General features: G+C 38.3%; 3 protein-coding genes across 4 annotated transcripts; 2 read left to right on the top strand and 1 right to left on the bottom strand.

Annotated features, from left to right (window-relative positions):
• Positions 1-413: 413 nt before the first annotated feature.
• mau2 (MAU2 sister chromatid cohesion factor) lies at positions 414-9,280 on the bottom strand. Its single transcript, XM_086172984.1, has 19 exons — positions 8,664-9,280; positions 8,543-8,560; positions 8,368-8,433; positions 8,081-8,176; positions 7,894-7,988; positions 7,764-7,791; positions 7,519-7,674; positions 6,659-6,805; positions 6,454-6,544; positions 6,261-6,364; positions 6,061-6,138; positions 5,521-5,586; positions 5,279-5,362; positions 5,130-5,179; positions 4,967-5,044; positions 4,328-4,439; positions 4,140-4,230; positions 2,423-2,550; positions 414-2,337 (listed from the first exon to the last, which is right to left on the bottom strand). The coding sequence occupies exons 1-19, from the start codon at positions 8,895-8,897 to the stop codon at positions 2,263-2,265; spliced, it is 1,797 nt and encodes a 598-aa protein (XP_086029110.1). The 5' UTR covers positions 8,898-9,280; the 3' UTR covers positions 414-2,262.
• armc6 (armadillo repeat containing 6) lies at positions 8,720-13,984 on the top strand. 2 transcript variants are annotated; one of them, XM_086172986.1, is made up of 8 exons: positions 8,720-8,735; positions 10,337-10,472; positions 11,004-11,086; positions 11,159-11,729; positions 11,811-11,956; positions 12,044-12,175; positions 12,297-12,434; positions 12,522-13,984. In XM_086172986.1, exons 2-8 carry the CDS (start codon positions 10,352-10,354, stop codon positions 12,732-12,734), a joined length of 1,404 nt encoding a protein of 467 aa, XP_086029112.1. In that variant the 5' UTR covers positions 8,720-8,735; positions 10,337-10,351; the 3' UTR covers positions 12,735-13,984. The 2 variants fall into 2 exon arrangements, with proteins under 2 accessions (XP_086029112.1, XP_086029111.1); XM_086172985.1 differs by lacking the exon at positions 8,720-8,735 and having other exon boundaries at positions 10,089-10,472.
• A 446-nt stretch (positions 13,985-14,430) lies between these two features.
• Positions 14,431-27,072, top strand: LOC147218965 (mitochondrial coenzyme A transporter SLC25A42). The gene is made up of 8 exons (XM_086171930.1): positions 14,431-14,796; positions 17,049-17,218; positions 18,877-18,988; positions 19,112-19,137; positions 19,358-19,524; positions 19,617-19,733; positions 19,907-20,058; positions 20,690-27,072. The coding sequence occupies exons 2-8, from the start codon at positions 17,141-17,143 to the stop codon at positions 21,013-21,015; spliced, it is 978 nt and encodes a 325-aa protein (XP_086028056.1). The 5' UTR covers positions 14,431-14,796; positions 17,049-17,140; the 3' UTR covers positions 21,016-27,072.
• The last annotated feature ends 581 nt before the right edge of the window (positions 27,073-27,653 follow it).

Below are 27,653 nucleotides of genomic sequence, written 5' to 3'. Positions count from 1 at the left end.
TATATCAACGATATACCTTTGGCAAATGTTATCATGTACTGCACACTCCTGCACAACTTGGAAGTAATTTTTATACTGTAATCAATGGACAAGAGTTGTTGGCAACATGTAACTGATCTGTTATTAAGCCGTTACTGCTGTTCAGCAACTAATGTTTGGGGATTGTGTCCCACATAAAGTTGTGGTTCAGGTCACCATACAACCAATGGTGAATCAAAGTCAGGTTTAATATTTTCCATTTTCCTAATGACTTGAACATTTGTGTAAGAAACTAGTTTTTCAAGTGACCATGCAGTTACATTAATGTTACAGTGCTTTTCAGTTGACATCTGCACGTCTTAATGCTTAAGTCCATTAATTCTTATTGAACAGTTTTTTTTCCTCTGAAAAACAAACACACAAACAAATAAATAAATGTGTCCGTCAACTTTTATTTTTATTTGTAGAAACATATATTGATGTTAGTCGCATTTAAATAGACAATGACAAAAACAAACAAGACAGATAATTCTACATTTTGCGGCTTCTCTTTGTAAAGTATCTGTAGGGAATATCGTACAAACTGTTAGTTAATGTTCCTTTAACTAAATTCCCAGCCCACTCATTTTTTAGAAATAAACAACAATCTAAGCACAAAAATTTTATCGTGAATGTATTTGCTGGGAAAACAATACAAATGCACCGTTCCTACTTTGGTATAAACTCAACCGGGATCCAGGGATGCATATGGTATTAAGACGAGGAACATTAAAATGCAATATAAATATATCTATACTACTGTCTTTTGTAATAATGGGTAAAACAGGGGTGATATAAGAAAAAAGCAACATACGAAAACATATAACAGTCGGTCTCCTGTGGAAGAAATATAACTACTATTACATGTACCTTCCACTGGTTCGAGGCAAAATGTGCTTACACAAACATCATCGTGAGAGAGAAATAGTAAACAGAGGAATAGGAGGTAAAGTCAAGTATTGGCATGTAAACTGAATTGCAGTGTCAGAAACGTTCAAAATACTTGGTGCAGCACAGTCTCAATACATGTGAAAAGTGTCATTTTATAGGTTAAAACAATAAATATAACTAAACAAGAAATTGTTGCTTTGACAGTATATAAATCATGGTCATAAACTCCTACTTGTTCCTCAAGAGTAAATAATGTGCAGCTCTCCACAGAGAACAAATCCAACATAACATCCCACTACAATAACAGAGTAACGGACATCTACTATTATCTAAACGTAGCCCTAGAAATACTATGCATCAAAACTATGCACCTGGTGTTTTGAAAAAGCAATCAATATTGGACACTGACGGATAAATTTGTCAGCTGATTTTATTGTGCAATTGCCTTTTACTAATATAATGTATTATTGTAAGTGTGGCTGATATAAAAACTTTACAGATGAATACAGTGATTTTATATTTAAATGCTCTAAATCACTTCAGTAACCCTAGCAGGGAGCCAGTTTCACACCATGGTTGCTTGGTTTGTTGGATTCAAGTTGTGATGCTAAATTCAAATTTTTTCAATTATTCAATTTAGAATACTGACCTAACACAAAACTGATTTTTAGATTGACCTAAAATCGAATGCCGGACTGAAATGTTTTCTGGCATCATATTGATAACGCAATGATAATTTAACATTGGTCAATTATAGCATTCAAATACAACGCAAATGGCAAAGAAGCCAGAACTAAACATAGTCAATAAAAGAATAAATGGAAAAGTCTGGGCTGAGAAAAAAATGGTTTTTAAAATTTTCAGTATAGTTTGCTGAGACTTCTTACATAGTTATTGCTTAAAGAGTATCAGCTAATTCAGTTGTATCTGAATATTTTTACACCTGGTTTCTGGAATCGGCTTCGAAAATCAGTACTGGTTAGACGTCATACAAATATCGTTTGACTGATCCCATTGGAGGGTTTAAAGGTACGTTTTGCTTGAAGGCTAATGAGATTCTCAAAAACTCCTATTATACTTGAGCCAAAATCATGGATTGATGACGAGGACAAGAATAACTCGGAATATTTGACACGATGCTAAAGAAGCTTCCTGTGTTTTCTTAGAACTCGGTCAATATGCACCATTTTACATACAGTGATCAGATGCAATAAATACTATTTCCAAAAACACGTCTGCCTCTTCTTCCTCTTACCCCTCTCTTGGCTGTTGTTTTTTTGAAATACATTCTCAAAATGTCTCTCAAGCATACGGTTCTCAACTACGTTTCTCCTGACAGAATTGGACCTGCTGTCACAGCAGACCGGCCAGGCTTGTTGTAGGTCCATTCTGAGGCTGAAACTGCACGGGTGGGAGACCGTCTGTCCACTGAAACACAGCACATCACATGAGACTTTCTTTCACAACCTGAGCGGAATGAACTAATGGTCAATTTCTGTGCTGCCGTGCTTACACTGATGAGATTGTGTTCGGGGAGGCTGCACGCTGCAATGTGGTCCTGCAAGAGCTGCTGTGAAAAGTTCTGGTGCATCTGGGCAGCCTCGTGAGCATCCATGGTGTTTCCACAAGCCTTGTTCAGGTCTGCTGAGGACAGATGTTTGTGAGCGCGGGGGACCACAGGTGCAGTTGTGTGTTTTTAATGAGCAGCGCTACGTAGTTTTTTTTTCCAAGCAGCAGTTGGCTCAACAGTTACCAAGTGATTAAATGCACACGCATAAGTCACAGCTCGGCACTGAAGCAATGAAGATTGTTTTCTCAATATGACTGCCGTAGGAGCACATATTTTATTTTCGTAACGCTATAACACGAAGACCCTGATGTTGTAGAATAATTGATTAAAATAAGTTAAATCCGTCACAGTACTCAAGGTTAATATTACAGGGAGTGGATGGCAGAAAGGGCTTGCAACACTGATCGCAAACAACCAGATTTGGAATCTGGGCATTTTTAAAAGCCTTACCTTTACAGGGTCCTCTACATCAGAACATGAATTACAACATAGACTTAATCGAGAATTAGCAAAGTACTTAACTATTGTCATATGATCTGATATAACACGAAGAGAGTCAAAGCTAAAACCAAAAACATCTTTCATGAAATGTGACAGTCAACCCAGAGCCATATCAGCTGTGTCAGAGTTATCAAGCAGTTTGTAATGGCTGCCACACTGACCAAGAGATACACGAAAGGTAAGGCTGCTTGCTTTGGTCTTCCTTTATTAATATCATGTAGATTTATACATATTTCAATGTGCATTCTACCATCAAAAAAATGTTATATAGTTTCAGTTGAAAAATACATCAGATATATTCCATGTGATGAAGCAGTTCTGCTTCCACCTTACAGCATCCTTTTTCTTTGCAATGTCATTCACTTCTAATCTGGTTATAGCGTTATGACATTGAGCTGCAAGTGGTCGAGAAATTGCTCCATCATCAGACACAAAATCTCTTTGTATGACTTTTGAACACTGGAACAAAATAGTCAAAAAAAATGAATCCTTCGTTTTTATTTTAGAATTTTATTTCAATTTGGCGTATATATGACTATTTTTTGCCATAAAAAAGGCAACATTTGGATTGTAAACCATATTAATTTTAGACTGGGGGCACAGCCACCTCATGTCTCTTTGTTGCCATGGTCTCTGGAAGTTGTTTCATTACATTATTAGACTTGGTTACACTTGCAGCTACCATGCAGCTACCACTTTTGGGCCATCATTGGATCAAATTCTCATTTGCTTTGGATAATACAAGCCCATCTTATCTTTTCCATCTGCATCAGAAGATACACGGCCATGACTTTGCTTGTGATCCCTTCCACTGCTACTGAAGTTTTTCAGAAATTACACAACAACAAAACTAAAATGCCAGGGAACAATGCCTTTCCACTATAACACGTCATGAGCCTCTTGCACCCCCATGTGGCCCAAATTTCAACTTACGTTCCAAGCATGGTGGGCACTTAATCACTGAACGTATTCAGACAGTGGGCTCGGGTAGATTCATGCTCCTTGCCATTACAAAACATTTTTTTCTGTCACATTAACTATTCCGTAAGCTATTCTGTTTGCAGATGATCACCAATATCACACTGACATTTCATTTCTAGGGATTAGGTAAAGCCTTAAACTGAGGGCACTGTGAGGTTAGATTAAGTGAAAGTTATACCTTTAAGAAGTGCGGAAGACCAGAGCTGCACTGACATGTCTGGTATCTTGCTGGCCAGCTGCATGGCGGGAACAACCATATTGTTGCTTTCCTGGGGAAAAGACAGAAACAGACAGGTAGTCAGGGTCAGCCTTTAGATAACTGTAGGGTTTTGACTGAAAAAGATGGTACAAGATATGCCGGCTCACCCTGTGATTTCCCAGAACAAAGAATATGTGGCCAAGTAGAACTAATGAGCAGGCTGTCAGCCTGTTTAGATCTTCAGCATTCGACATCTTCAGAGTCTCCCTTAGGAATCTCCTATTTAATGTAAATATACACGCTAAGTGTACTTCAAAAACACAAAGCAAAGCACAAATGGGTTCATCTTAGGTCATCTCACTGTAAGTACACTGTAATGTCAGGGCCATGCCACAGAGATTAACCATCTCTTACAGAGAAACATCTGACACTGCAGCTCTGACATCGTTCCGGAGGTTTATAGTAAAATACACTGACATTGCATTTGCTATGTGCTTCATTACTCTCTGCTTTCATCATTTTTTTTTCAACTGCAGCGGTCAGATAAAGAGTCAGACGGTCTCACAGTGGAACAGAAATCACAAGGAAAGAAAATACCGAATGGATTTGTATATTCTGACTCTGTAAGAGTTTGTTTTCCAACAGGTTAATTTAGTGAAAACTTGATACAAATTAAAATTCGATAGGTCTTTAGATCTTATTTACAGAAAGACAGACTACACGCTAAGTTTAAGAGCCGAGAGTCAAAAGGTTGCCTATAGAAAACATTTACTCTGAACCGTTTACAATTACGATTAAACTCTTACTTGGCCTCGTTGTAACGTCCTTGGAAAAACGACAGAAGCCCTCTGATGTAAAAAGCTGCAGCTCGAAGACAGTGAGAGCTGAAGAGTCCAAAATCACATAGAATTTTAGAAATTACGTGAGACATAAAGCAAAAACAATGTAGAAAGATAGTTCCGTTTTTACCTTACAGGAAAGTTGTGATCAGGGTTGATCCTTTCTAAAAGGCTGTATAGCTGTTGATTTAAGCAATTTAAAAAAACGAAAGAACATTAAATACCTTTTGACCTATGTGTGAATATACATTTTTTTGGAGGATAGAGCTGTTCTCTTGCCTCTTGATGTCTGTTGCCTTCCCGGATGTAGACACTAGCCAGGTTAGTCACTATGAAGGTCCACAGCTCCTGGTGTGTTGTCATCTAGTGGCAAAATTCAGCAGAAATCTCTATGATTATTTCTGTAACTTATGCTGCCTTTTCAGGAGCAACGATGATTTTGGCTTAAAAGAGCTGGAAAAAAAAAAACTATACAAAATTTCATACAAACCAAAATAAAACAAGCGGTGTAGATTATTCACCTGTAGCGCAGCGGTGAATTGAGCCTCAGCATTATCCATGCAGTTCACAGAGATACAGTAGAGGCCCTGATGCAGAGAGAAGGAAACAATCATGCTTTTTTGGGAAGATGCACCAGGTCAACATTAGCAATGCACATTTATGTAACAGCCAAGGAAACTGAGGGAGACATAGGGGAGTTATTAAAAAACAAGGATGTTAATATGTCCTGTTGGGTATCGGGGGTGTATTTTAATGTCATGCAAGTCAGAGATCATTTCTTTTGCAGGCAAAAAGCACACAATAACGGATTTCTATTCGGTTTTGATCTCTTTGTGGACTGTGGAGAATTTTATAACACCAATTTCATTGGGACACCAATCAAAAGCAAATGAATAATTCTGCTTTGAAAAAGGCTGACATCGCGAAAAAAAATTATGATTTCAGCAAAAAGAACCCAATTACCAAACTCAGACATTCTTAAGGTCTGTCATGTATTATTTTCATGGACAGGACTCTATTTTCTGTTGTCCAACAGTGGGTTGGTTCCCCGGTAAACTTACCAGAAGTGTGTGAAGCTGAGCGGCATGATTCGTAAACAACCTGGGAGACTGCTGGCAAAGCTGACAAACCTGAGAAATCTATATGCAGAGAGGTATTTTCGACCAAAGCTCTCAGGCGCTTATTTCAGAATATCCATCTAAATTATGAAGGACAACTGACTTCTGACATATGAAAGGATCATCTGGAGCTAGTGATTTACCTCTTGTAAGGCGGTGGCCTTGTGTCCAGTGACCAGCCGACACATGATGATATGCTCCAGCAGGATGACTTGGAATGTTGACAAGATGGGACTATTGTCTAGCACTGGTTGTACATACAGACGGGGCAGAATCAGTTCGATGTAATTGTCATTTTGCTGCAAATAAGCAGTTGCATGACTTCAGTAAACATACTCTTCAGCTTCTCGAGCTGCATGAGCGCTTTGTCTGTATACTTTTGGGCCTTTTCCAAGTAGCCTGCTTGCATAGAGTGCATCACGGTAACCTTTTCAAAGACAAAACACACATTAAGATGCAGATGCTTTGTGGAGGAGTACACAGATATGAACGCAGGATAGAAAAAAAGAAAAAAAAACGAATGTGGGAGGCAGAATCTCACCAGGTACACAAGCACACACATGTGCTCCTTGGGCAGCCAATGGAAGAGTGCTGCTGGATTTGTGGGTAATATTTCATCATCGTGGAGAGTTGAGATGGTTTGGATACACTGCTGGAGCTGTTTCAGACATGGCTTGACACTCTTTACCTAAATGCAATAGGTCAGACTGACTGAGCCCTGCTTTTACAGTGAGCGATACCTTCAATTTCAAACAATAAACACAAACCCTTTTAGGTAATTAACTGTTAAGTAAATGTGTACAATAGAAGCTGGAATGCAGAGATTGTGTATTTTTCTCTAATAAGTTACTACAGACTCCATATTTAAGGCCACTGATATTAAACTTAAAACTAGAAATTCTCGAAGAAATAGACCAAAAATCTGGAAGAAATTAACAAAGAAAAAGATAAACTACCCAAAAGTCTCAATGAAATCAACTGCAGTTCAAGACAATTCACAATAAGTTGGTAAACAGTTAAGGGAAAATGAAAAAGGAAGATTTAAAAACATCAATTTGGAGACATTAAATATACTAGTGTATCATATGCTGTGATTGATTTTTTTCTAATCTTGCCTTTGACAAGCATTTAGACAAAAGAGCTTTTAAAGTTATATTGTTGGGCAGGCACAATAAGATTATTCACATTGTGTATGAGATGTGGAAATAAAGTGAAATACTTGAATAACCGGCTTCTGAATTGCACACCTCTACTTCTATCCTACACCAGGGATTTGGAGAACATTTTCCTATAACCAAATAATTGATATTATATTGGTTTAGTACAAGATGATGATTTCATTTGCTTACACTCATTCATTTTGAAAGCTATAAAGAATTATAATTTCAAAAATAATTGTACCTGCCCGGCATCCAGGTAATGAGTAACCTGTAGGACCAGGAAAAAAACTCTAAGAGACTCCTTCTGAATGGGATTTCCTTGCCAGTTTTCCACAATGGTCCCGCACAACGTCAACAGAGGGTGCACTTCACTTAGCTTCCTCTCCATCAGCAGCAACTGCAGGGCAACACAAGCACACACATTTTACCACACTGCATCATAACACTGACAGTATTAAATCTACTTTGAGGACGGTTTTAACCCACCATTCCTTTACTTAGTAAGAACAGGGCTCTGCAGTAAAAAAAAGAAAAAACATGTATATCACGATTACTGATGAGAATTAAAAGACACATCAGCGACTCAGATTTTTCCAAATGTAATGGTTCCTCTGACCTGGTGTACTCTGAGCCCATGACTCTTGCATACTCTGCTCCCACTCCAAGTAAGTCACAGGCAGATACCAAATCCTTTTCTAGTGCGTGTAGTTGCTGTGTGAAAAAGCATCCTACACATGTAAAAAGACTATTTCAAATAGACAGTCTCGTGATGAAAAAGGTTGAAATAACTACTATCTTCTTACAGCCAGTTGAAAAAGCAGTCTGCAGTGCCAGTAGGGAGTTTGCTGGGAGATCTGGATAGCCTTCCGCAGCACTGGCTTTGCAGAGTCCACCAAGTTCTTAGAATTTTTTCAAACAGTTGATGGTGGATTAGAAAATAGCAACCTAATACTTAAGGAAAGTGCAGGAATGATGACCAAAGTAGGATCCCAACAGACGACTTAAGAATGACTGGATAGAATTAGGGCCATACGTCATGTTTAGTTAGTTAGAATCAATTCACCATATATTTAGGGATGAATACACCAACCTGTTGACAGTAGAACTCCGATAGGATACTTGCTGCTTCAAACTTGACATCTTCAAATTGAGAGATCTGATTGAAAACATGAAGGACTGTAACTTGTGATGCTGGGAAATTTCCCTCATGCTGAGGACATGCACATTATGAATTGAACAATAGCATTTTATCACAAAAAGGATACTTGCTGTGATATGAACCACTGTGTAAAAGAAAGAGAAAAAAAAACAAGTTTACAAAAAGAATAAAATCAGCATCACATACAATAATTCTATGACAGAGTCAGGAGTGCAGCTGCTGCTCACCGCCTTCTCCAGGTGGCTCTGGGCCAGCTCGCTATTCTTGGTGTGGCGATACAGAACCGAGCCCAGCTGTAGGTGAGTCCGGGCCTCGATCCTCGGAGGCGGCTTGAATTGAAACACTGCCTGCAAACAGTGGGCGCACAGACGGATCTTCGGCGGGCTCGACGTGCGAAAATGTTCTGCAAAGCCCAGCAGGGCCAGGTACCAGCGCTCCGGGGCGTCTGTGCTCGCTGCCATTGGAGGCGCTCAGATACACGAAACACACCGAAATGATGCCAGTTTAGCATTGCATCGCCTTCAAGTGAATTTACACGTAGCTACATCTAGCTTGTTTTGTTATGATTTCGATCAGTCCTTGCATGAATCTAAGAACTAGCGCCAAGCTAGCCAGGAGAGTGACTTTTTTTCCGGTTGATTTCAAAATAAGACTACACGAATGAGCGACTGGATGGATGGAAGGCAAGGTAACCTTGTGCGTCGAGTAGTGAGACACTAGCTGAGCGAAATCCCAGAGAGTGCACCTTTATCAAGCTTACACCGCACAAAAACAAATAATATATCAATAAACTACATATATATTGTACCGCTCCGTAAGCAAACGAGTGGAACCTGACTGAACCCTGTACGAGTCTCGATAGCAGTCATCGCTTTTCCTGCTTAAACTAAAAGATGATTTTGAGACTTGAAATTATTATTATTATTGTCACCATCAATGATAATAATAATAATAATAATAATAAGAAGAAGAATTCTTTCGGCTTTTCCCTTCAGGGGTCGCCACAGCGAATCAACTTTCTCCATCTAACCCTTTTAACTTTGTCCATCTAACCCTATAATAATAATAATAATAATAATAATAATAATAATAATAATAATAAAAATAAAAACGGTCCAATGAGCGTTTGAGAAAGTGTCACCAATCAGGGCGACTATACCATTGCGGGTTGTTCCAATCGTTTACAGCGTAAAATATTTATTGGACGTGATATAATGTAAAACATCACAGCATATACATAAACTTTGAACAACAATGTTGTCATTTTATGACAATAATTAATTTAGCATTGGATTTTCCATGGGAGGATTATCAAAATTCTTAGTTACTATATTGAGCCCTTTGTTTTAAAGGACACGTGGACACATACACCCCAAGAAAATCGCATTCATTCAATTAAATACTCAATCACAAAAACTGTCCACTAATACTGGGCCATCTGATTTGCAAAAAAGAAGTGTCGAAAAGAAATACAAGGAACTAAATCTGAGACTCACTGTATCACATTATACAGCAGAACCGTACCATTCTATGTTTCAACCGGACATATATATGAAAGGGACCGGTTTACGGACTTTGCTATTCACTTCGACTGTTACGCACAATTCAGATACGGTGTTATCCAGAACTGACTACGACATGTGCGTAAATGGACAGTGGTAGTCGGTTCATTGATTGCTACAAGGAAACATAGGGCGGTGGTAGGCAATTTAGCTTATGACATTTATTATGGCGTTATAAAAAACCAACACTACGTTAAATTTAAGCTATAGAAGATTAACCGATAATAACACATATCAGTAACAACGCTTTGAAAAACAACGAATGCCTTTGACTGGATAATTTGACGTACTATTGATCTTCGCCACTGACTTGAATCCTCTGTTATTGTTTTCTTAAGCGTTAACTCGTTAAAATGGCTAAACGGAGGATCACACAGGAAACGTTTGACGCTGCGGTTAGAGAGAACATCGAGGAGTTCGAGATGGATCCTGACGAGGCTCTGCGAGAAGCTGTGGAGCAGTTTGAGTCTCAAGGTGATGAAGGCCTGTTTGGTGCCAGAATACCCCAGATGCACTTAGATACACCATTTTGATCCTAAACTGGGGTCCTTAATGAGAATTAGCTCTTGTGTCTACCATCAGATATGTACAAAATGGGACAGAAATGAAATGGATAATTTGTTTGAGAAATAATAGAATGTCCACCAAATTCAAATACTCAGTGAGCAAATTCAAATGCTTCAAATTTGCTTACATACTGTACTGATTTTTATTAGTAGTTCATTCTTGAAAAATAAACCATCAGTGCACCAATTATGTGGAATAATAACCGATACCTTATAAAATAGGCCTCTGAGTATAACTTTGTATCTGTATAAATGAATATTTGAACATTATTATTGTTGTTTGAGGGTGCAAAGTTAGACAATATATTTTGCTTTTCATTGTAATGCTGAAATGTATTTATTAATTGAAGTTCAACTATTGGAACGTCCCTCAGACAAAGGGCCAGTAATCTGGTATATGTGACAAAACCAAACTCCTTTATCCCGTATGTGGTTGCAGGTGTGAACCTCAGTTGGATAGTGAAGGCTGTACCAGCTATGCCATCTGATGACAAGCAAGAGCCAACACATGAGGTCTTACAGGTGTGTCTTTCGCTCTTTTTCTGATTACATGTCTTTTCTCACTTGGCGTTCACCAAATCTTTCGTCATGCAGGCCTTGGATGCCCTCCGTATTGGGAAGGACTCAGCTGGAGTCACAGAAATTAAAGCTGAAATAAAATGTTTCACTGAACAATGTCTAATTGGATTTGCTCAAAGGTACCTCGCTGCACAGAAAGATGCCTACCCAACTATCCTCTCCTATTGCAAAAAGAGTATCGAGGACCAGGAAGCTCTGTTATCTGCCCTGTCTGCACTGGCTGCACTGATAGATGGACAGCCAGACTTGTTAGATGCAGAAGGCCAGCAGTTCCTTTTGGATGTTCTGAAGAAATACCAGAAAGATTCTGCAGTGACTTGTGTGGCCATTTGTGCAGTGCGTCGCTGCTGTTTGAAACATGAGCAAAACAGGCAGAATTTGGTGAAAGCCGGGATCCTACCTCTGCTGACAAATGCCATTACGCAGCACAGTGGATGTGCTGAAGTTGTCAAAGAGGCATCTGCAGCTCTCAGAGTCATGACCTTTGATGATGATGTCCGAGTTACATTTGGGCAAGCTCACGAACACGCCAAGCTTATTGTTCTCGAGCACAGTGGACTGAAAGTCCTAATTGAGGCTGCAAAAGGTAAGACCTAATCAATTCTCTGCTTGCCATGACTTTAAAAGATACTCCTTCTACTTCATCAGTGAGATTTCTATCCTGCAGCTCACATGGATAATATCTCTGTTCTGAGTGAACTATGTGCAACATTGTCCCGCCTGGCTGTAAGGAATGAGTTTTGTCAAGACATCTGTGATCTGGGAGGACTGAAACTCATGATGACACTGCTTGTAGAAAGCTACGAGTCACCGGTACTTAAACAACCACATTGACATGTAACATTTTTTCTAGCTTTGAACCTTACATATTTTCATATACAAATGATTTCCCCATTGCAGGAGCTAATGCGGCAAGTTCTAAGTGCAATACGAGCTGTTGCAGGGAATGATGACGTGAAAGATGCTGTTGTGAATGCTGGAGGAGTCCAGCTCATTGTCATTGCCATGAACAGACACATGAGCAACTCTGCTGTATGTTAAAAATTACCAATATAAGCTTTGTGATTGAAAGCAGAATTAAGAAAGTATTAAATTATGTCTCTATTGATTCAGTTGAGAAATGAAACTTGCAAATGTTCACGTTATATTGTAGGTTTGTGAGCAGGCCTGTGCGTGCCTCTCTGTTCTTGCTTTGCGCAAACCCAACAACTGCAAAGTCATAATGGAGGAAGGAGCTGTACTGGCTACTCTGCAGGCTATGAAGGCCCATAGTGATGTGGCTAATGTGCAGGTAATAACATTTTTAAATTTGCCATAAACTGCTCATAAGTGCTGATCTGTTTGCGTCAACATGCTGCATCTGTTTACTTACACACAGAAACAGGCATGTATGCTGCTGAGAAACCTGGTTTCACGTACGCGCCACTACAGCCAACCCATTCTGGAGATGGGAGCAGAAGCCCTGATATCGCAGGCCCTACAAACACATCAGGACTGTGGGGATGCAGGTAAAGCAGCCCTCAAAGATCTAGGATGTCAAGTGGAGCTAAAAGAACTGTGGACTGGCAAACATGGCAGCCTTGCCAACTGATGAATACTTAATAACATTCTGCAACAAATGGGTTGGACTCACCAACATGAAAAATGACAGTTTCACCTTTTTATTTCAGCCATTAAATGACAGATGCCAATAAAATGTCTGTATATTTCTCAAACTGATAAAGAGCAACCAAGTTGAGATATTTGCATGATTTTAAATGATGAAACTGAACCCCTGACACTGTCATTTTAAGATAGAGACTGCTATACACATTTCCTTGTATATATTATTTTTTTCATTTAAAAATGTTTCAAATCCAAATTGTTTTTTTTCTGGGAAGGCGTGTCCAGTATGTTTACTGTGAGGTAACTTGATATGCGGTTTTCTTTGGCGATGTGATGATTAAGGATGTTAAAGTTACTGGGCTTAAGCAGGTGCCTTTGTGTAAAGGTAGATACTACCGAGGGACATACATATGTGTAGTACTCTTAAATAGCACTAAATAATTGCTGCCAACGTTTATGTGCTGATTTTGTTTTGTAAACGATCAATAGTCCACATAATAAATGTATTGGAGCTCTTATTTTGCCACCCAAAAGGACAAGTTCACATTGTTTGCTTTGCCTGAGGATATTTCCAGAACCAGTTGATCCATAAATCCTGGGTAAGCTGTGTGCCTTCGTTGTGTTAAAGGAAACCTGCAGCATTCAGGTGTCCTTTAACAAAATGTACTCTATTTCTATAGAGACTATACCTTGTCAAATGGTCCAAATCACTTGGTCATATTTCCTAAACTGTATTTCTTCACATGATCCTTAAGTCTATTGGGATCCTCAATTTTTTGACAATTTGACCTTACAAATCCCTTGAAGGGATTCTTTGCAAAGAAAGAGCAACAGATTTTACAGTTTAAAAAAAATACTGGAATCATTGATGTTATTTTGTATCACCAAGGTTTCATTTATCATGATAACTATGAATAAATGGTGCTTTGACAATTTGTTATTTTAAAAACCCTACAAACCAAACTGACGCAATACATGGATCCAGTGTTAAATGCCAACGCTTATTTGCTCAAATAAATAATCATCATGGCCTGAAAAGGCACTGTCTATCTTGTCATATTGTTCTGAAGAACATTTCCTGTCATCTGGGTCAATCAGTATTTGATTCAATTCACTCAACCATTAAAGAGTTCTCACTTAGATTGTTGTTTGATAAGATATACCAACATGCTCAATCAATCATGTCTGGCACTTTTAGTGGGGCTGAATAAACTCCATTTGCATTTGTGGGAGACCTTTATATCTAGTGTGATATATTCAAAAAACGGTATTTGTCCCTTGGGAGCAATTATGCATGTGAACTTTGCTGTCGAGTGATTTAGTCATACGTGCTAGTCATTTTTTTTTTTTATTTGCAGTTTAATATGTTACAGTGGAAAAAGTTTAACCACTGAAATTAAGACTTGATAAACTGCACTATTACAATCACTAGTGCTTTACCTTTATGTTAAAGTGCCGATGTGTTAATGAAGTATTGTAATGTATCGCTAAGACTGTACGAAAGATAACGTGGGAATCGGTTGTCTGTGTATTTGACGCGAAAATCCTCAAGTTAGGGTGAAGTCGTCTAACTTCACTGCGTTTACGCCCCTACAACTGACCTATCCAAGCGTGCCCCTGCCTATTCAAACTTCATTTCCCATAATTCCACTGCAACTCGTCCTTGTCAAACCTCGCTGTGGCTGGGGCTATCTGTGTTGAACGTTGACAGGAAGACAAACACATCAGTATGGTCGATGCCAGTCATTCAAAGTCACTGCAGTGTTAATGAATTTCGAAATGCTTGCAAGACAGCACCCAATGCTGTACCGAAGGCTCAGTTTTGACTTAAATACTTTCGCAGCGTTGCGAACATAAATGATATTACCATTGGAGTAAGCGGTAATATAGCATGAAGCTAACGGCTAGCCAGTGTTATCTAACCTCCTGTTAGGGTAACTTTTATTTTTCTAAAGAGCTCTGTAGGAAACCACCTTGGAATCGGGAAATATGATTATTGTAGTCTACTGAAGCAACAGAAGTCTTCTTGCGGCTGTCAAGTCAGTCAGGTAAGTTGCGATCTAAAAATGCATGGCCGCATTGTGTTATTAGACAAGTTGAGACAGGTTGGGAGGTGCTGTGACGCGGGCAGCAGGACAGGAGAAGAACTCGTTCTTTTATTGATGTTATAAAGCGGCACTAGTGCAGCTTTGCGATATCAGCAGCTAAAGTAATTACAATAACAATAACATCTTAAATTAAAATGTTTGAATGCAGTGTTAATTCTAAAACTAATGTGACTATACTTTCAGTCTATTTGATCCGAGGTTTTCATTCTTTCTGTCGACAAAAGGTCAGATAATCTTTTAAGTAATTTCACGTTCATCAAAGTTATTTTCCTTTAAGTAACATTAAAAGTTAAAGATTCTGATTTGGAGTTTTGACCTTTTACAACTAGCATTTTGAGGATACCTCAAATCAGAGAAGAAAACTGATTCTTACTTCCAATGATTTTTCTCTAAAATGACATTATTATCATGTTAGCTAGTCTTTAAAGTAAAACATTTATGAAATGTCACTTTCAGATGCTAACGCTCAAGCATATGTACATACACACGTAAATCATATATTTGCACAGTGACAACATTTTTCACCATGACCGTATTTGTCTTTGCAAATTCCAAATTCAGACGAACTTGTATGTCCAAAGGCCATATTTCTCACTCTGCTAAAAGGAGATGACCACAAGCAAATAAACAGTGTATAAAAAAATGACATCGTTATGTATTAATAGCTGCATCCTTTCACTTTCTGTGAGAGCAGCTTAAATCACAAATGGTCAGACAAAGTCACTTGCTCTGTGTCCCTGTTTTGGGCAAATACCCTGCAGAAGGGCACTGGCGTATGAATGGATAATGGGTTGTAGGTATTAAGTAGAGAAACTCTTGCAGCTGCATCGAAGACAAAGGGATATCAAACATATACACAGTACCTAATGGTCAGTTTAAGGGAATCGTAAAGTGTAAAGTGATATGGATGGGGAGGAGCTAGGGAAGGTTGTGGGACTAATGTGAGAGGACAAGCCTTGCTGCACTGATGCCAATATTAGCCTTCTACAAAGACCATGCTCTTCTGTACCGTCTTTCTTTCTGTCTTGTCTCCTGGCTGTATTTGTCATCTTGAATTTCAAGATTCTCCTCACTGCAGTAAAGTATATCGCTTTGATATTTTTGAAATGCAATCTAAACATGATCTTTTGACTGTTGTGCAACTCCAAGGGAAACATTATACTGATGAAAACACATTCAAATATCTGAGAAGGTGTGCAACACAAATTTTGCCAAAATTATAAAATGGTGTCACTGATATGTTTGTAATATCATACTGTGGACATCATTTTCTTCAAGTTAAAAACAGTTAATTAGTCACTTCAAGCTTACAAAAGCATGAAAACACAACACACATGCAAAATAGATGATTATGCATTAAACAACTTTAGAATTATCTCTGAAAGATGATTAAGTTGATTCAGTCAATAATTAACTTTGAAAGTGGTGTTCTGTCTAGACTAGTCACTAGTTGTCCTGGACCTGGTGTGGTTGAAGATTGCCTTAGTATGTGATAGTCAAGTAAAATAGTATTTAACTGCAAAACATACAAATGTATTTTGGTCACAATATTTAGATGGTAGAAAATGGCTTCTCTTATGTTTATGTTCAAAGTTTACCTCTCATCTGTCTCCCATGATTTCTTGAAGATAACCCTTTGCTCTGTGCACTTTTGTATCCTTAAAAAGTTGTGGCAGCAAGTCAAAGGGTGCTCTGTGAATCCCCTGGTATTCACACCATGTAATACTTTAAAGTTAGGACAAGACTGTTTCCAGATATATATTTGTTTTTTAAATCCTTATAATTCTCACCTGGGAATGTTGTGTAGCTGTAGATATTTGCTCGCTGGGACCCCCTTTTAATAGTTTCTGTTAAAAAGCTTTTGAAATTGTAAATTGACCTCAAGGAAATGGCGGTGCACATAAATTTCACAGGATCTGAGACAAATGAAATCAAAATAGACCAAAAAGTAAACAAAAAAGCTCTATAGTGCTTACTGGAGTCTCTAGCTTTTCATGTTGATACATTATTTCAATTATGCTGAGTTGGTGATCCTATTAAGACACCACTGCATAAAAACTAAATAATCTGCAACTGCAGATTTAAAAAAAATCAAGCGTGTGTCTAAATACAATGGTATTAGAGGTTGTAATCATTTAAATGACCGTTATCAAACAGAGTTTTCCTTTCATGAACACCCTTTTTTTCTGTAGCTCCCAAGAGCCTGTTGCTGCTGCCCCCCCTGGTGGCTGAATTCATGTAGTCTGAGAGTGAAGTCTACTACTGCCTTGTTTAGTCCTCTGGGATGGGGAGTGGAGTCCAGGAACAACAGGCATCACTCACACAGGGAGAAGTGCTGCCCCTGGCCTCCGGTCAGTCACAGGTAAGCCATGAGGAGGAATCTTCTGAACAAAAAAAAGGATAGGTCATTTGATCCCAAATAAGGGAACATACTTTTTACAGATTCCATGTTAGTTTTGATGACTAATGTCTAAATCTGAAAGCATCTCTGGGCCTTGTAGAACTCAGAAATGTACTTTGCACAGAGCACAAGGATTTTCCCATTTATTGTCTAATATTTGTTTTTATTGTACTAACTGCCAATGACAGATTTACATTCCTGAACATTAATGATACAACTTTTCACATAATTTATTAAGCTAGTATATTCATTTGCGGTTATTACATTATAAAAAGACAAACACACAAAATTTTATAGCGTGGTTTTAACACTTGGGACAACCACTTATTTCCATGAAAAGATAAACTTACACTTATTTTCAACACTGCTCCAGAAGCTAAACATTTACAAATGAAAATAAAATATATCCACAAACTGTTAAAGATTGTAGGGTATATTACATTATCTCCAAATTTACATTAATCAAAAAACATTAAAATAAACTCGAACCACATTGAAAGAATATCATCATCAACATCATCACAGCTATCATGTGGTCTGGTTTCGGACACTTTGTTTATCTCCTCGTGACTATATCAAAATAACAAGTGTAATCTTATTGGGGAAATTGCATGTGAATGATGATAACAGGGATTTACTAGGTTGGATCATTATATTTTAATGTAACATTTAAGGCCTCAGGTTTGGGATATAGATATTGACCAGGAGCCAGTGCTGAATGGATGTAGTTATGCGGTTCAACCTGTTTGTATAAATCAGTGATTTAAATCATTTAAGCTGGCAGTTTTAATTTAGTGCCACAATTCAATCATACCTTGAAAGAAGCGCTGCTTCCATGATGTGCCATACAGGAGTAACTCGTGACTTTTTCATTTTTTTCATTTGGTACTGTAACTGAGAAAGGCCAATGGGCTCTAGCAAACACACAACCACCTTCTCTTTTCATGTGCGTGCATGCGTGTGCGCGTGTGCATGTGTGTGTTTTAAGCTGCTATTTGAAAGAGGCAACACTAATGGTAAAAGAAAGGTAGAAATGTAACCCTGTATAGCCTTGAACTCAAATTCCATTTTGGGCTTGAGTTTATTTTTTTAATCTTCTTTCTGTTACCAAAGTAACCAAACAAAAATTCAGCATATTTTTTTAAGTAACTTTATACTAGTAAGAAATACTAAATACTCAGCAGTAACAGTTAATTTAACCATTATTTATTCCACAGAAATGTATTTTATTTGCATTATGTTCACAATTTGGGAAAAAATGCAAATTTTAGGGAGAACTGTATTAATGCAATTGCTGTTGCTATTACAATATTTATGGTGCTCCATACATTATTAAAGCTAACATCAACAATGTTGTGGCTAAAATGACTTGACTATCATCTCTTTTAATCTTCACTATCGGACTGATCAGTGTGAGCTTAGGTCCATTTAAGGGCATCTGTTCATATCAGTTAGGTTTTGTCAAATGATTCATAGGATGTGAACTAGCTGTCTCTTGCAAATGTGGTTCAATGATCTAAGCAGATTCTGCTGGTTCAGTTGACATGTGGACCCTGGTAGATATTTACAGATCTCTGCTGGTTGACAAAGCTAAATATGTTTCCCCCATCGCTGTGCAGGGCCTGAAACAGACGCGGTCTGTTATCAACTCACTCTTCTCAGGGGCCTTAGCAGGAGCTGTGGCCAAGACTGCCGTCGCCCCATTGGACAGGACTAAAATTATCTTTCAAGGCAAGTTTGGTGCTTTATTTACCTTGTTTTCTGACTGTTTTTCACTGCATTTTAAACCACATTAGTGTTGTTCCACAGTTGTAATTTGGGAAACTAAATTCACTGTTTTTTTTGGCATTTCAGTGTCTTCAGCAAGATTCTCTGCTAAGGTAGGTTTGGTCTGATGACCATAGTGACTTTATCGTACTGCGCTGCCTGATTTTAAAAAAATTGATTGGATTAATTCAAGGAGCTAATTCACACCGATTGATTTTAGATTATATACCCTGACGTTCAAAACACAGAACATGGCAAAAATAAGCAAAACAGAAGAGACTGCACATCAATGTATCTGAATATTTGTATTAGTAAGAGTATGTTGTATTATAGGAGGCCTACAGGTTAATCTACCGTACCTACCTGAAAGATGGCTTCTTTAGTCTGTGGAGGGGGAATTCTGCCACCATGGTACGGGTCATCCCATATGCTGCCATCCAGTTCTGTGCACATGAACAGTACAAACAGCTGCTTGGAGGTTACTATGGCTTTCAGGGGAAGTAAGTTTCAAGGATGATTCAATGCCCCTGTGCAATTTCCTTTATGTTTATGGTAAAGTGTGAAAAATGGCAAATTATCCAATTTTTTTCAGGGCTCTGCCTCCATTTCCAAGGTTACTGGCTGGGTCCATGGCTGGCACGACAGCAGCCATGCTGACCTATCCTCTGGACATGGTGCGAGCCAGGATGGCTGTCACGCCGAAAGAAATGTAAGGCTGTTTTGAGTTTTCTGTACACAAGTCATTTGTGGCGATAAGGTCACTTTGATTAAGAAAATAACAGGTTTATCATTTACTGTGAGTTTGTAGCAATTGAGTTTAGGGAATAAAAACTATTTCTTAGGTATCTTAGGATCACTTTATTTGATTCCACTTGTGTTTAGGTACAGTAACATCCTCCATGTGTTCGTGCGGATCTCTCGTGAAGAGGGACTGAAGACTCTGTATCGAGGTTTCACTCCCACCATACTGGGTGTTGTCCCATATGCTGGTCTCAGCTTCTTTACCTACGAGACACTAAAGAATGTGCATGCAGGTAATGTTTGAGTGTGTATCCATTGCTGTTTTTTTCTCTGCAGGAGTTTATTGAGTTCTTTTAAGTAGTCCACACTTTTTGAAGTTTTCACCTGCAGATTTTCTTGCAAATGCTTTGAATTCCTGCAGTGGAAAGCCATATCATATGTGCTGCACAGCTTTTCTCAGTGTATACTTGCACAGTGTATTCACACCAATCCACTTATTCAAATTCTTTAATTGCTTCCTCAAATTTCACAAGTACCATTAGTATGATTCAGCACAATAACTTCTTTCTTTACCAAGCTATGAATAGACAGGAATTATAAATATTGAATTACATGGTGATACGTGGCACTGAACAGAGAAATTGTAGTGATTGCACTATAATATAGTGACTATATTATATAAACAAGAGCTAAAAAGGAGAAGGAGAAGCATGATCAAGTATAATGGTTTCCATTGCAACACTACCACCTACTATGAACTTAATTATGAACATGAAATAGAATTATTGATATCTCACTAAAATCTAAATGTGTTCAATAAAATCAGAAAAAAAAACCCTTTTGTTCCAGATTACATTACACTGAATGGGAGCGTGTAAATACTTGTTTTTGTCTGCTCATACTTTTAATCCTCTCCCCATGTAGAGAGAAGTGGGCGCCAACAGCCCTACTCATATGAGCGTCTGGCCTTCGGAGCCTGTGCAGGCCTCATTGGTCAGTCAGCTTCTTACCCTTTGGATGTGGTAAGGCGTCGAATGCAGACAGCTGGAGTCACAGGTCACACGTATGGCACTATACTTGGCACCATGAAGGAGATTGTGTCTGAGGAGGGCGTCATCCGGGGACTTTACAAGGGTCTCAGTATGAACTGGGTCAAAGGGCCGATTGCAGTAGGGATCAGCTTTACTACTTTTGATCTAACTCAAATTCTCTTGAGAAAACTGCATTCAATGGGGTATAGCGCCCGATAATGGTGAAAAAGAGGGCAAGAGGAATCCCACAGGCCTTTTGAGGAGACAGAGGAGGGGGAGTATGTACCGTATTTCTCGCACTATAAGGCACACTTAAAATCCTGAAACGTTCTCAAAAATTGGCTGCTCGCCTCATGTATGAATTCTCGTGCATACTGACGTAAAACCAATTTTATGTGCTACACTGCGCTCAAAAATCCATCAAAATGTTTAGTGTGAGTTCGGTAAGCTACGAAGCCGCTCTGCTTGGTTGACTGTCGGCCCATTCCCACTGGACACAGAGACGTTGTATTAACGTCGGCCTTTGGTTGAATATGGGTTGCAACGTCAGTCAACTTTAGATAACTGATTTTGTAGTTCTGGAATACAATATTGTTCCAACCTCACACTAACATCAGGTGTCCGCTATCGCTGGCAATGATAAACCAATAAGAGAACGTACGTAGTACACTTCCCTCCACCACTTTTTGTAATACCAGTACGTACTGCCCTTCAATATAATCTTACTGTTCATTTGTGTGTATGAGTACTCCCAAAAATGGCACCTGTTTGGAAACTTGCTCACAAAGCAGAATTCAAACTCAAGGCTAGATCAGCTGCTAAAGAATTCAACATTAATGAATCAATGTTACGGAAGTGGAGGAAGCTAGCAGATGAACTGCGCTGAGTAAAGAAGACCAAGCAGAGTTTTCGAGGGAACAAAGCAAGATGAATGAGATGAATAAAGTGCGACTAAACTGACTGTTTTGTTTCGCTTTATATACCATATCTTTTATCTTGCGCTTTATAACGCAGTGCGCCTTATGTATGAAAATAGACCCGTTCATTGATATTTGCGCCTTTTAATGGGGTGCGCCTTATGGTTCGCAAAATACGGTATACGAGATTGAAGCAAGCAAAAACTCAGGATGTGCAGATACTGAACCTCGCTATCTGCGCAGCAGAGGATGCACAGCCCCATTGTGCCACCCATACATCTGAAGAAAAAAAGATTTGGAAAAGACTTGTGGAAACTACAACTAGATTCCTTCAGCAATCATTTCCTATCAGACAATTGTTTTCACCATCACAATTGTTTTATTTGTAGAGGCTCTGCTATTTCAGTCCATTATTTTCCTTCTCCACTTGGTTGCAGAGTTGATGTCATACATGCTGGGCAGTTCTGCCCACAGGTTCACCATCTGCTCTTCTTTCTTGACAGTCCATACTGATCAGGACATCCTTTACCGTACCACAAAAAGTACTGTCTCTGCTGCCAATACAACTCTGGCAATTGTTTGTCTTACAGGTTTCCTTTTCCCGGATTTGTCCGAGCTCATCTGTTGGTTATTGATTGTGTTACGTCACCATAAAGACTGAAAGACTTGAGATAGTATCAAATATGTTTGATAATGTGATAAGATCAAGACTAGGAATAGACTGAGCTACGACTCCTCTAAGACTGTATGACTGCCACCTTACACTTAACAACCGAGATGACAGGAGCACACTGCTTCTCCAGTAAGACTAAAGATTTCCTGCCAACTTTCAGTTTTAAGTCTTGCGACTGTGATAATCGTAAGGTGTAAGCCCAGCACAAGGCGTGAGGTATGTGGAACGGTAGCTACCGTTGTTGTCCTGTTGTTTTGTGCATCCAAAGTGCAATATGTGGTGTCATTTTTGTGTGTGTAAAAGAATTGTTGTAGTGCTCCTGCCTTTGAGGACCAGGCATGAGTGTATTTATTAGGAAAACCAACTGAATGGTCTTTCGCTCTCTCTCACACACAATAAAAAAAATCACACACACACACACACACACACACACACACACACTTCAAACTGCCTTGTGTGTCCATTAAGAACTGACAATTCAGTGCAGACTGCCACTCATTTCTAATTACTCTTAAAACACTCTGGTTTGGTGAGATGTTTCCGTTGCAGATTTATTTGTGATATATAAGGAATTATACCAAAGGGTAGATTATGAGCTAGTCACAGATTATATATTGTTATGTTATAATATATTATATTTTATAATATAGTATTTATGATATATATATATATATATACACACACACACACACACACTATGAAGGTGCAAACATTGTTTAGAAACAGCTTTAGTGCCCAGAAAACAGCACGGTAACTGCCACCATATATTCTGCATGAACTTTATGTATCCAGTGTTAATTGAGTTCATAACCTTCCGATTGTCTTAGCCAAGATTTAATACAATTTAGTTTTGGCAGTGACATAACTCAGATGATCTCTCTTTATAAGGAAGTGCCAACAGGTATGGACTATAGCGTGCTCAAGTTATTTCATCTCCCTTTTTACATTTTTGCCTGTCTTGCCAGCAAACTTGGAAAAAAATCAAAGAGGAATTTTGCTGAGGTTTTGACCACTGAAAAAAACATTACATTTTGGGGCAGAGCCAATACATGCATGAAAACCTACTTTTTCTAACACTGGAGGATTGTGCTTTCAGGGTGTCCTCCAATGCACACATCCTGCCAGCATCCACAAAGATCATACCAGGTATGAAATTAGAATAATTTATTAGTCATTACATTAATTTATCAGTACAAAGTAAGAATAATGTGAATGATACCAACTCCTGTGTTTACATTGGATGTTGCACAGTGGACACTGTGAGAGCTGCTGATTTTTGCGTGTCATTGTTTTAGGCTGTAGAATATTCTACAGTCTTTATATGTTGCATTCGGTCCCCTTATGTAAGTAAGCGGTGGTTATCCTACTGCCTTTTGCTTGTTATCATTAAGGCAGATGCAAGATGCAGTTTATCTGTCATTTAAGCTTTGTGTAGAGAAAGATTACATTTGTACAGATTACTGAAGTAGCATATTAACTTTGGTTTTATGGGATTTTCCCTTTACCTCATTGACTGATAGCAGTTTTTGTCAGAGCCTGACCGATATATCACTTGGCCTTTCATCTAGATATTACATTGGTATAATTAATGATAAATATTGGCCCATATGAAACCTTGTTCAGTTTTATGTTTATGATTTGTTATATATAGTTAGTTTTAAAATTACAATGGGGAAACGAAACTAGTTCACATAACGAAGGGCTAATACAAAACTAAAATTAAATATTGACCAAACAGGCACATTGTCATCAGAGGGATTTAACCATCTACTAATGCCAGCAGACAGCCACTGTGGTTGTAGATGAAAACCTCAATAATCCAGTATCGGTCAGGCTCCAGTTTGTTTCTGGACTAACTTGACTTGAAATATGCACATCCCTTGTGAACAGATCATTTGAGTTTTTGTTTCAGGCATTTGGTAGTTCAGCCGTTTTGTGTTCTTTTCAGCATTGTTATTTACCTTGTCCAATGTTTCAGATTTTATAGCATGAAAAAAATCCCTGATCTCAAAATGAATTATATTATCTAAGAGTAACTTACAAAATTTAATTGAAAAAAATAACCCACATTGAATCGCTGGGATTACAGTTTCATTTGTAATTTAATTGGTTTATTGGTTTGAGTATTTCTTCTTGATGCCTTTGTATTTTTTGCCAACATTTTCTACATATCGCTTCATATGGAGTGAAGTAAACAACAGGGGGTTATTCATTAGTGTTTCACAAGTTAAACGGTACAATTTAATTAGGAAATATTCCGATCAAATAATGTTAGCATGTTTAATTAAACACATTTTTGTTTTGAGTTACTCGACCTCCAGTAACCTCCCCATACCCGTTCCACCAAGCCCATCTTTCATCTCTTGTCATGGATGCCTTGATTGTCTTAATTCCCTGTCAGCCCGTACAGGGTGAATGTGGCGGACACGCCTAAACCAGTCACACCATATCCAACTGATTTACAGACAACCGAGGAGGCAAACTACATTGTACTGCATAGCGTAATTTCCTGTCAGTTTAGGCTTCTTTCGTCTTGCAGCTGTAGGTTGACCCCTCCTGGTTTCTCAATGTCAGCAAACTGTCAGCCAGCCATCACGACACTTTTGTGTGTAACTGGGTTTAGCTTGAAACACATGGTGTGAGTTGGGGCTTGCCAGAGCTCTACTTGACTGAAAGTTGAGGGAAATTGTCTCGTAACAGATAAATAAGTGCCTAACAAAGAGTGGTAAATGTATATTATTTTGACTGTGTTAATTATACTAACTGTTTCGGAGGTCGCTTTCACTTTTGGCCTTGCCTCTGTGTTGAAGCTACAAATTTTTGAAGTGGCGGCAGTGTTTGAAATGTATTTTGAAGTTTGAGGTTTGGTAGAATTCTGTGACTGAATGTATCACTTCAGGTCTGGTTTTTGTATGACTTTTGTAACCTAAAATGCCTTGTATGGTATTGCATGTGTGGAGTAGGAAACCTGATGTTTTGCTCCCTAGACTCTTAACCAACCAGCTATTTGGACAATTTATGAATAATACACTTATGTTTGATAGGCATTTTCTGGCATTAAATATGTGTCTTGGGCTGGGCAATAAGGGTAAAAATAAATTTCATAACACTCATGGGTGTTGCTTCTGGTTGCTTTTGGACTTTCATCATGGGACAACTCGGATTGCTTCTAACACCCTGTAATCCTGTGCACGACTGTAAGTGATATTGATGTTGACAATTGATGAACAATTACATATTCATAGATCATTTTTTTCTGTAACAATATATTCATAAAATCTCCTTTAGGACATTTTTTTTTTTCTGCAAATCTGGAGCTGATTGAATTACTTTGATTGCCCAGGCTTGGACATAGCTGAACTACAACTGAAACAACATAAAGAAAGAAAGAAAAGTGTACCATCTGTTATTGACTGTTATATTAAAAAAGACTGATTAGGAAGTCTATGTAACTACACTGCGTGCACAATTAGTACGTATGTTGTATTTTTGAGGATTCATTTTGTTATTGTACAACTACAGTGCTCTAGGTCAAAATGTTAACAAACCCACAAACCTGAACATTTAAGTAGTAAAAGTAAAGTTTTGGCTTTCTTAAGAGAATATCTATATGTACACCATTATTAGACAACTATTAGTGTGCAGAATTATTATGTAATTAAATGAAAAACAAAGATTTTCCCTCCCATCTCATTTGTTTATTTTCACCTGTGAGAATAATTAACAAACTCAAAATTGACAATTAAACATTGCTGACGCCCCCACCCCCACCCCCCAGTTGTGGAATATGGTAGCACTGGAGGATAATGGGTTCCTGGAAGCTCGATGTTTGATTCCTCTCAAATCTTTGGTGGTTAATTGCCTCTTTTCTTCTTGACACGTTTCTTTCAATCCTGTTGACTATTTTCAACAAAACATTTGATGGTTCTGTGATCACACCCTAATATTTTAGATATTTCAAGAATGCTTCATCCCTCTGAAAGATGTTTAACAATTTTTGACCTTTCAGTCAGTTAAATCTCTTTCGGCCCATTTTTCCTGAGGAGAAGAATCCGCCCAATAATTATGCAACCCTTGATACAGGGTGTTGATCTCCTTAGGCCTCACCCTCCCTCATTACACAAATATACATGACCTGATATGCATTAAATCCAATAAGCATTCAAGTGTATACAGCTTGGAGTTGGAAATTAGGAATAAAATGATGATATGGTCAAAATAATTACTTGCCAAATAATTGTGCATACGGTGTAGCATTTACAAAACTCTTGACAATCTTAAAATGCCAAAAAAAGCAGTCATGTTTGTTTACTAGAACTGATAGGTGTTGAAATCTCCTGCCAATAGCTTGTTTAAAGAATACTGACTGAGACATAACAAATTTTTGATTTTGTGGTTTTGATTTCACTTTGAAAGCGCATTTAATTTTCGACACCTTATTTTTGAGCCCTTCCATGTAGACGTGCAGATAAACAACGCATGTGTATTTGCATGTTGCAACAAGTTTTATGATATTGTTTTAGTGCATTTGATCTATGATTGCTGGTTTTCAAATCCATCGTGAATTGTGCCAATTGAATGTACAACACCAACTAACACTACACCCTGTGTCCATGTCCAGTGTCTAGTGATGGTGGTCTAATTATGAAAGTTTTTAAATATCAAATAAAACTGGATGCTAACTCATGAACATGTCTTTGGTTACTCGCGTGTTTAGTAAACCCCCAACAGAGCACCCTTACTTTACTTAACTGCTTTTTTTTTTTTTTAATTAAAATTTTTCACATAAAAATGTTGGCACCGAATATTCATAGCAATTTACTTCCAAAATTCACAGTTCGGTGAAAATTTTGGCCAGCAATTAAATTAACATTTTTTTATATATTGAAATATATTGTATTCATGTATATATTCATTTTTTATACTGTTTTTTATATATATATTTATCTTAAATATGATTTTTTTTAATATTATGTTACATTGCTCGAAACAGGCGTAGGATGTAAAATATTTTACATTCACTTTGGAAGATGCCCGTGTGAAACGCTCATCTTCTTGTAATGGCAACATCATGCCGCTAGGGGGAGCCACAATCACTAAAACTGTTCAACCGCCGCCTTCGGTGTACTTCCCGCTCCGGCCGGTAGATGGCGCTGCAGACCGTCGCTCGGATCTAACAGAGCGTGAGGCGGGTCAGATGGCGCAGCTTCCCCCGCCTGAGGCCGTGAACACGCAATGAACTTGACCGTTAAACAATACAGCAACCC

The sequence above is a fragment of the Fistularia commersonii genome, chromosome 25, assembly GCF_037954325.1.
Source record: "Fistularia commersonii isolate RoL2024-O1a breed Wild chromosome 25, RoL_Fcom_v1.0, whole genome shotgun sequence".
NCBI classification, from domain to species: domain Eukaryota; kingdom Metazoa; phylum Chordata; class Actinopteri; order Syngnathiformes; family Fistulariidae; genus Fistularia; species Fistularia commersonii.
Note: the sequence above shows the minus strand (reverse complement) of the source record. Positions and strands in the feature narration are given on the sequence as shown.

What these genes read in the sequence shown, in the direction of transcription:
- mau2 (XM_086172984.1), bottom strand. Translation starts at nt 8,897, where the DNA reads ATGGCAGCGAGCACAGACGCCCCGGAGCGCTGGTACCTGGCCCTGCTG. An exon ending in ATGGGCTCAGAGTACACCAG is followed by an intron (nt 7,792 to 7,893) that starts GTCAGAGGAACC and finishes TTTTTACTGCAG; the next exon opens with AGCCCTGTTCTTACTAAGTA. An exon ending in CCGAACACAATCTCATCAGT is followed by an intron (nt 2,338 to 2,422) that starts GTAAGCACGGCA and finishes GCTGTGTTTCAG; the next exon opens with TGGACAGACGGTCTCCCACC.
- armc6 (XM_086172986.1), top strand. Translation starts at nt 10,352, where the DNA reads ATGGCTAAACGGAGGATCACACAGGAAACGTTTGACGCTGCGGTTAGA. An exon ending in CCTAATTGAGGCTGCAAAAG is followed by an intron (nt 11,730 to 11,810) that starts GTAAGACCTAAT and finishes TCTATCCTGCAG; the next exon opens with CTCACATGGATAATATCTCT. An exon ending in TAGAAAGCTACGAGTCACCG is followed by an intron (nt 11,957 to 12,043) that starts GTACTTAAACAA and finishes TCCCCATTGCAG; the next exon opens with GAGCTAATGCGGCAAGTTCT.
- LOC147218965 (XM_086171930.1), top strand. Translation starts at nt 17,141, where the DNA reads ATGGGGAGTGGAGTCCAGGAACAACAGGCATCACTCACACAGGGAGAA. An exon ending in GCTGTCACGCCGAAAGAAAT is followed by an intron (nt 19,734 to 19,906) that starts GTAAGGCTGTTT and finishes ACTTGTGTTTAG; the next exon opens with GTACAGTAACATCCTCCATG. An exon ending in ACTAAAGAATGTGCATGCAG is followed by an intron (nt 20,059 to 20,689) that starts GTAATGTTTGAG and finishes CTCCCCATGTAG; the next exon opens with AGAGAAGTGGGCGCCAACAG.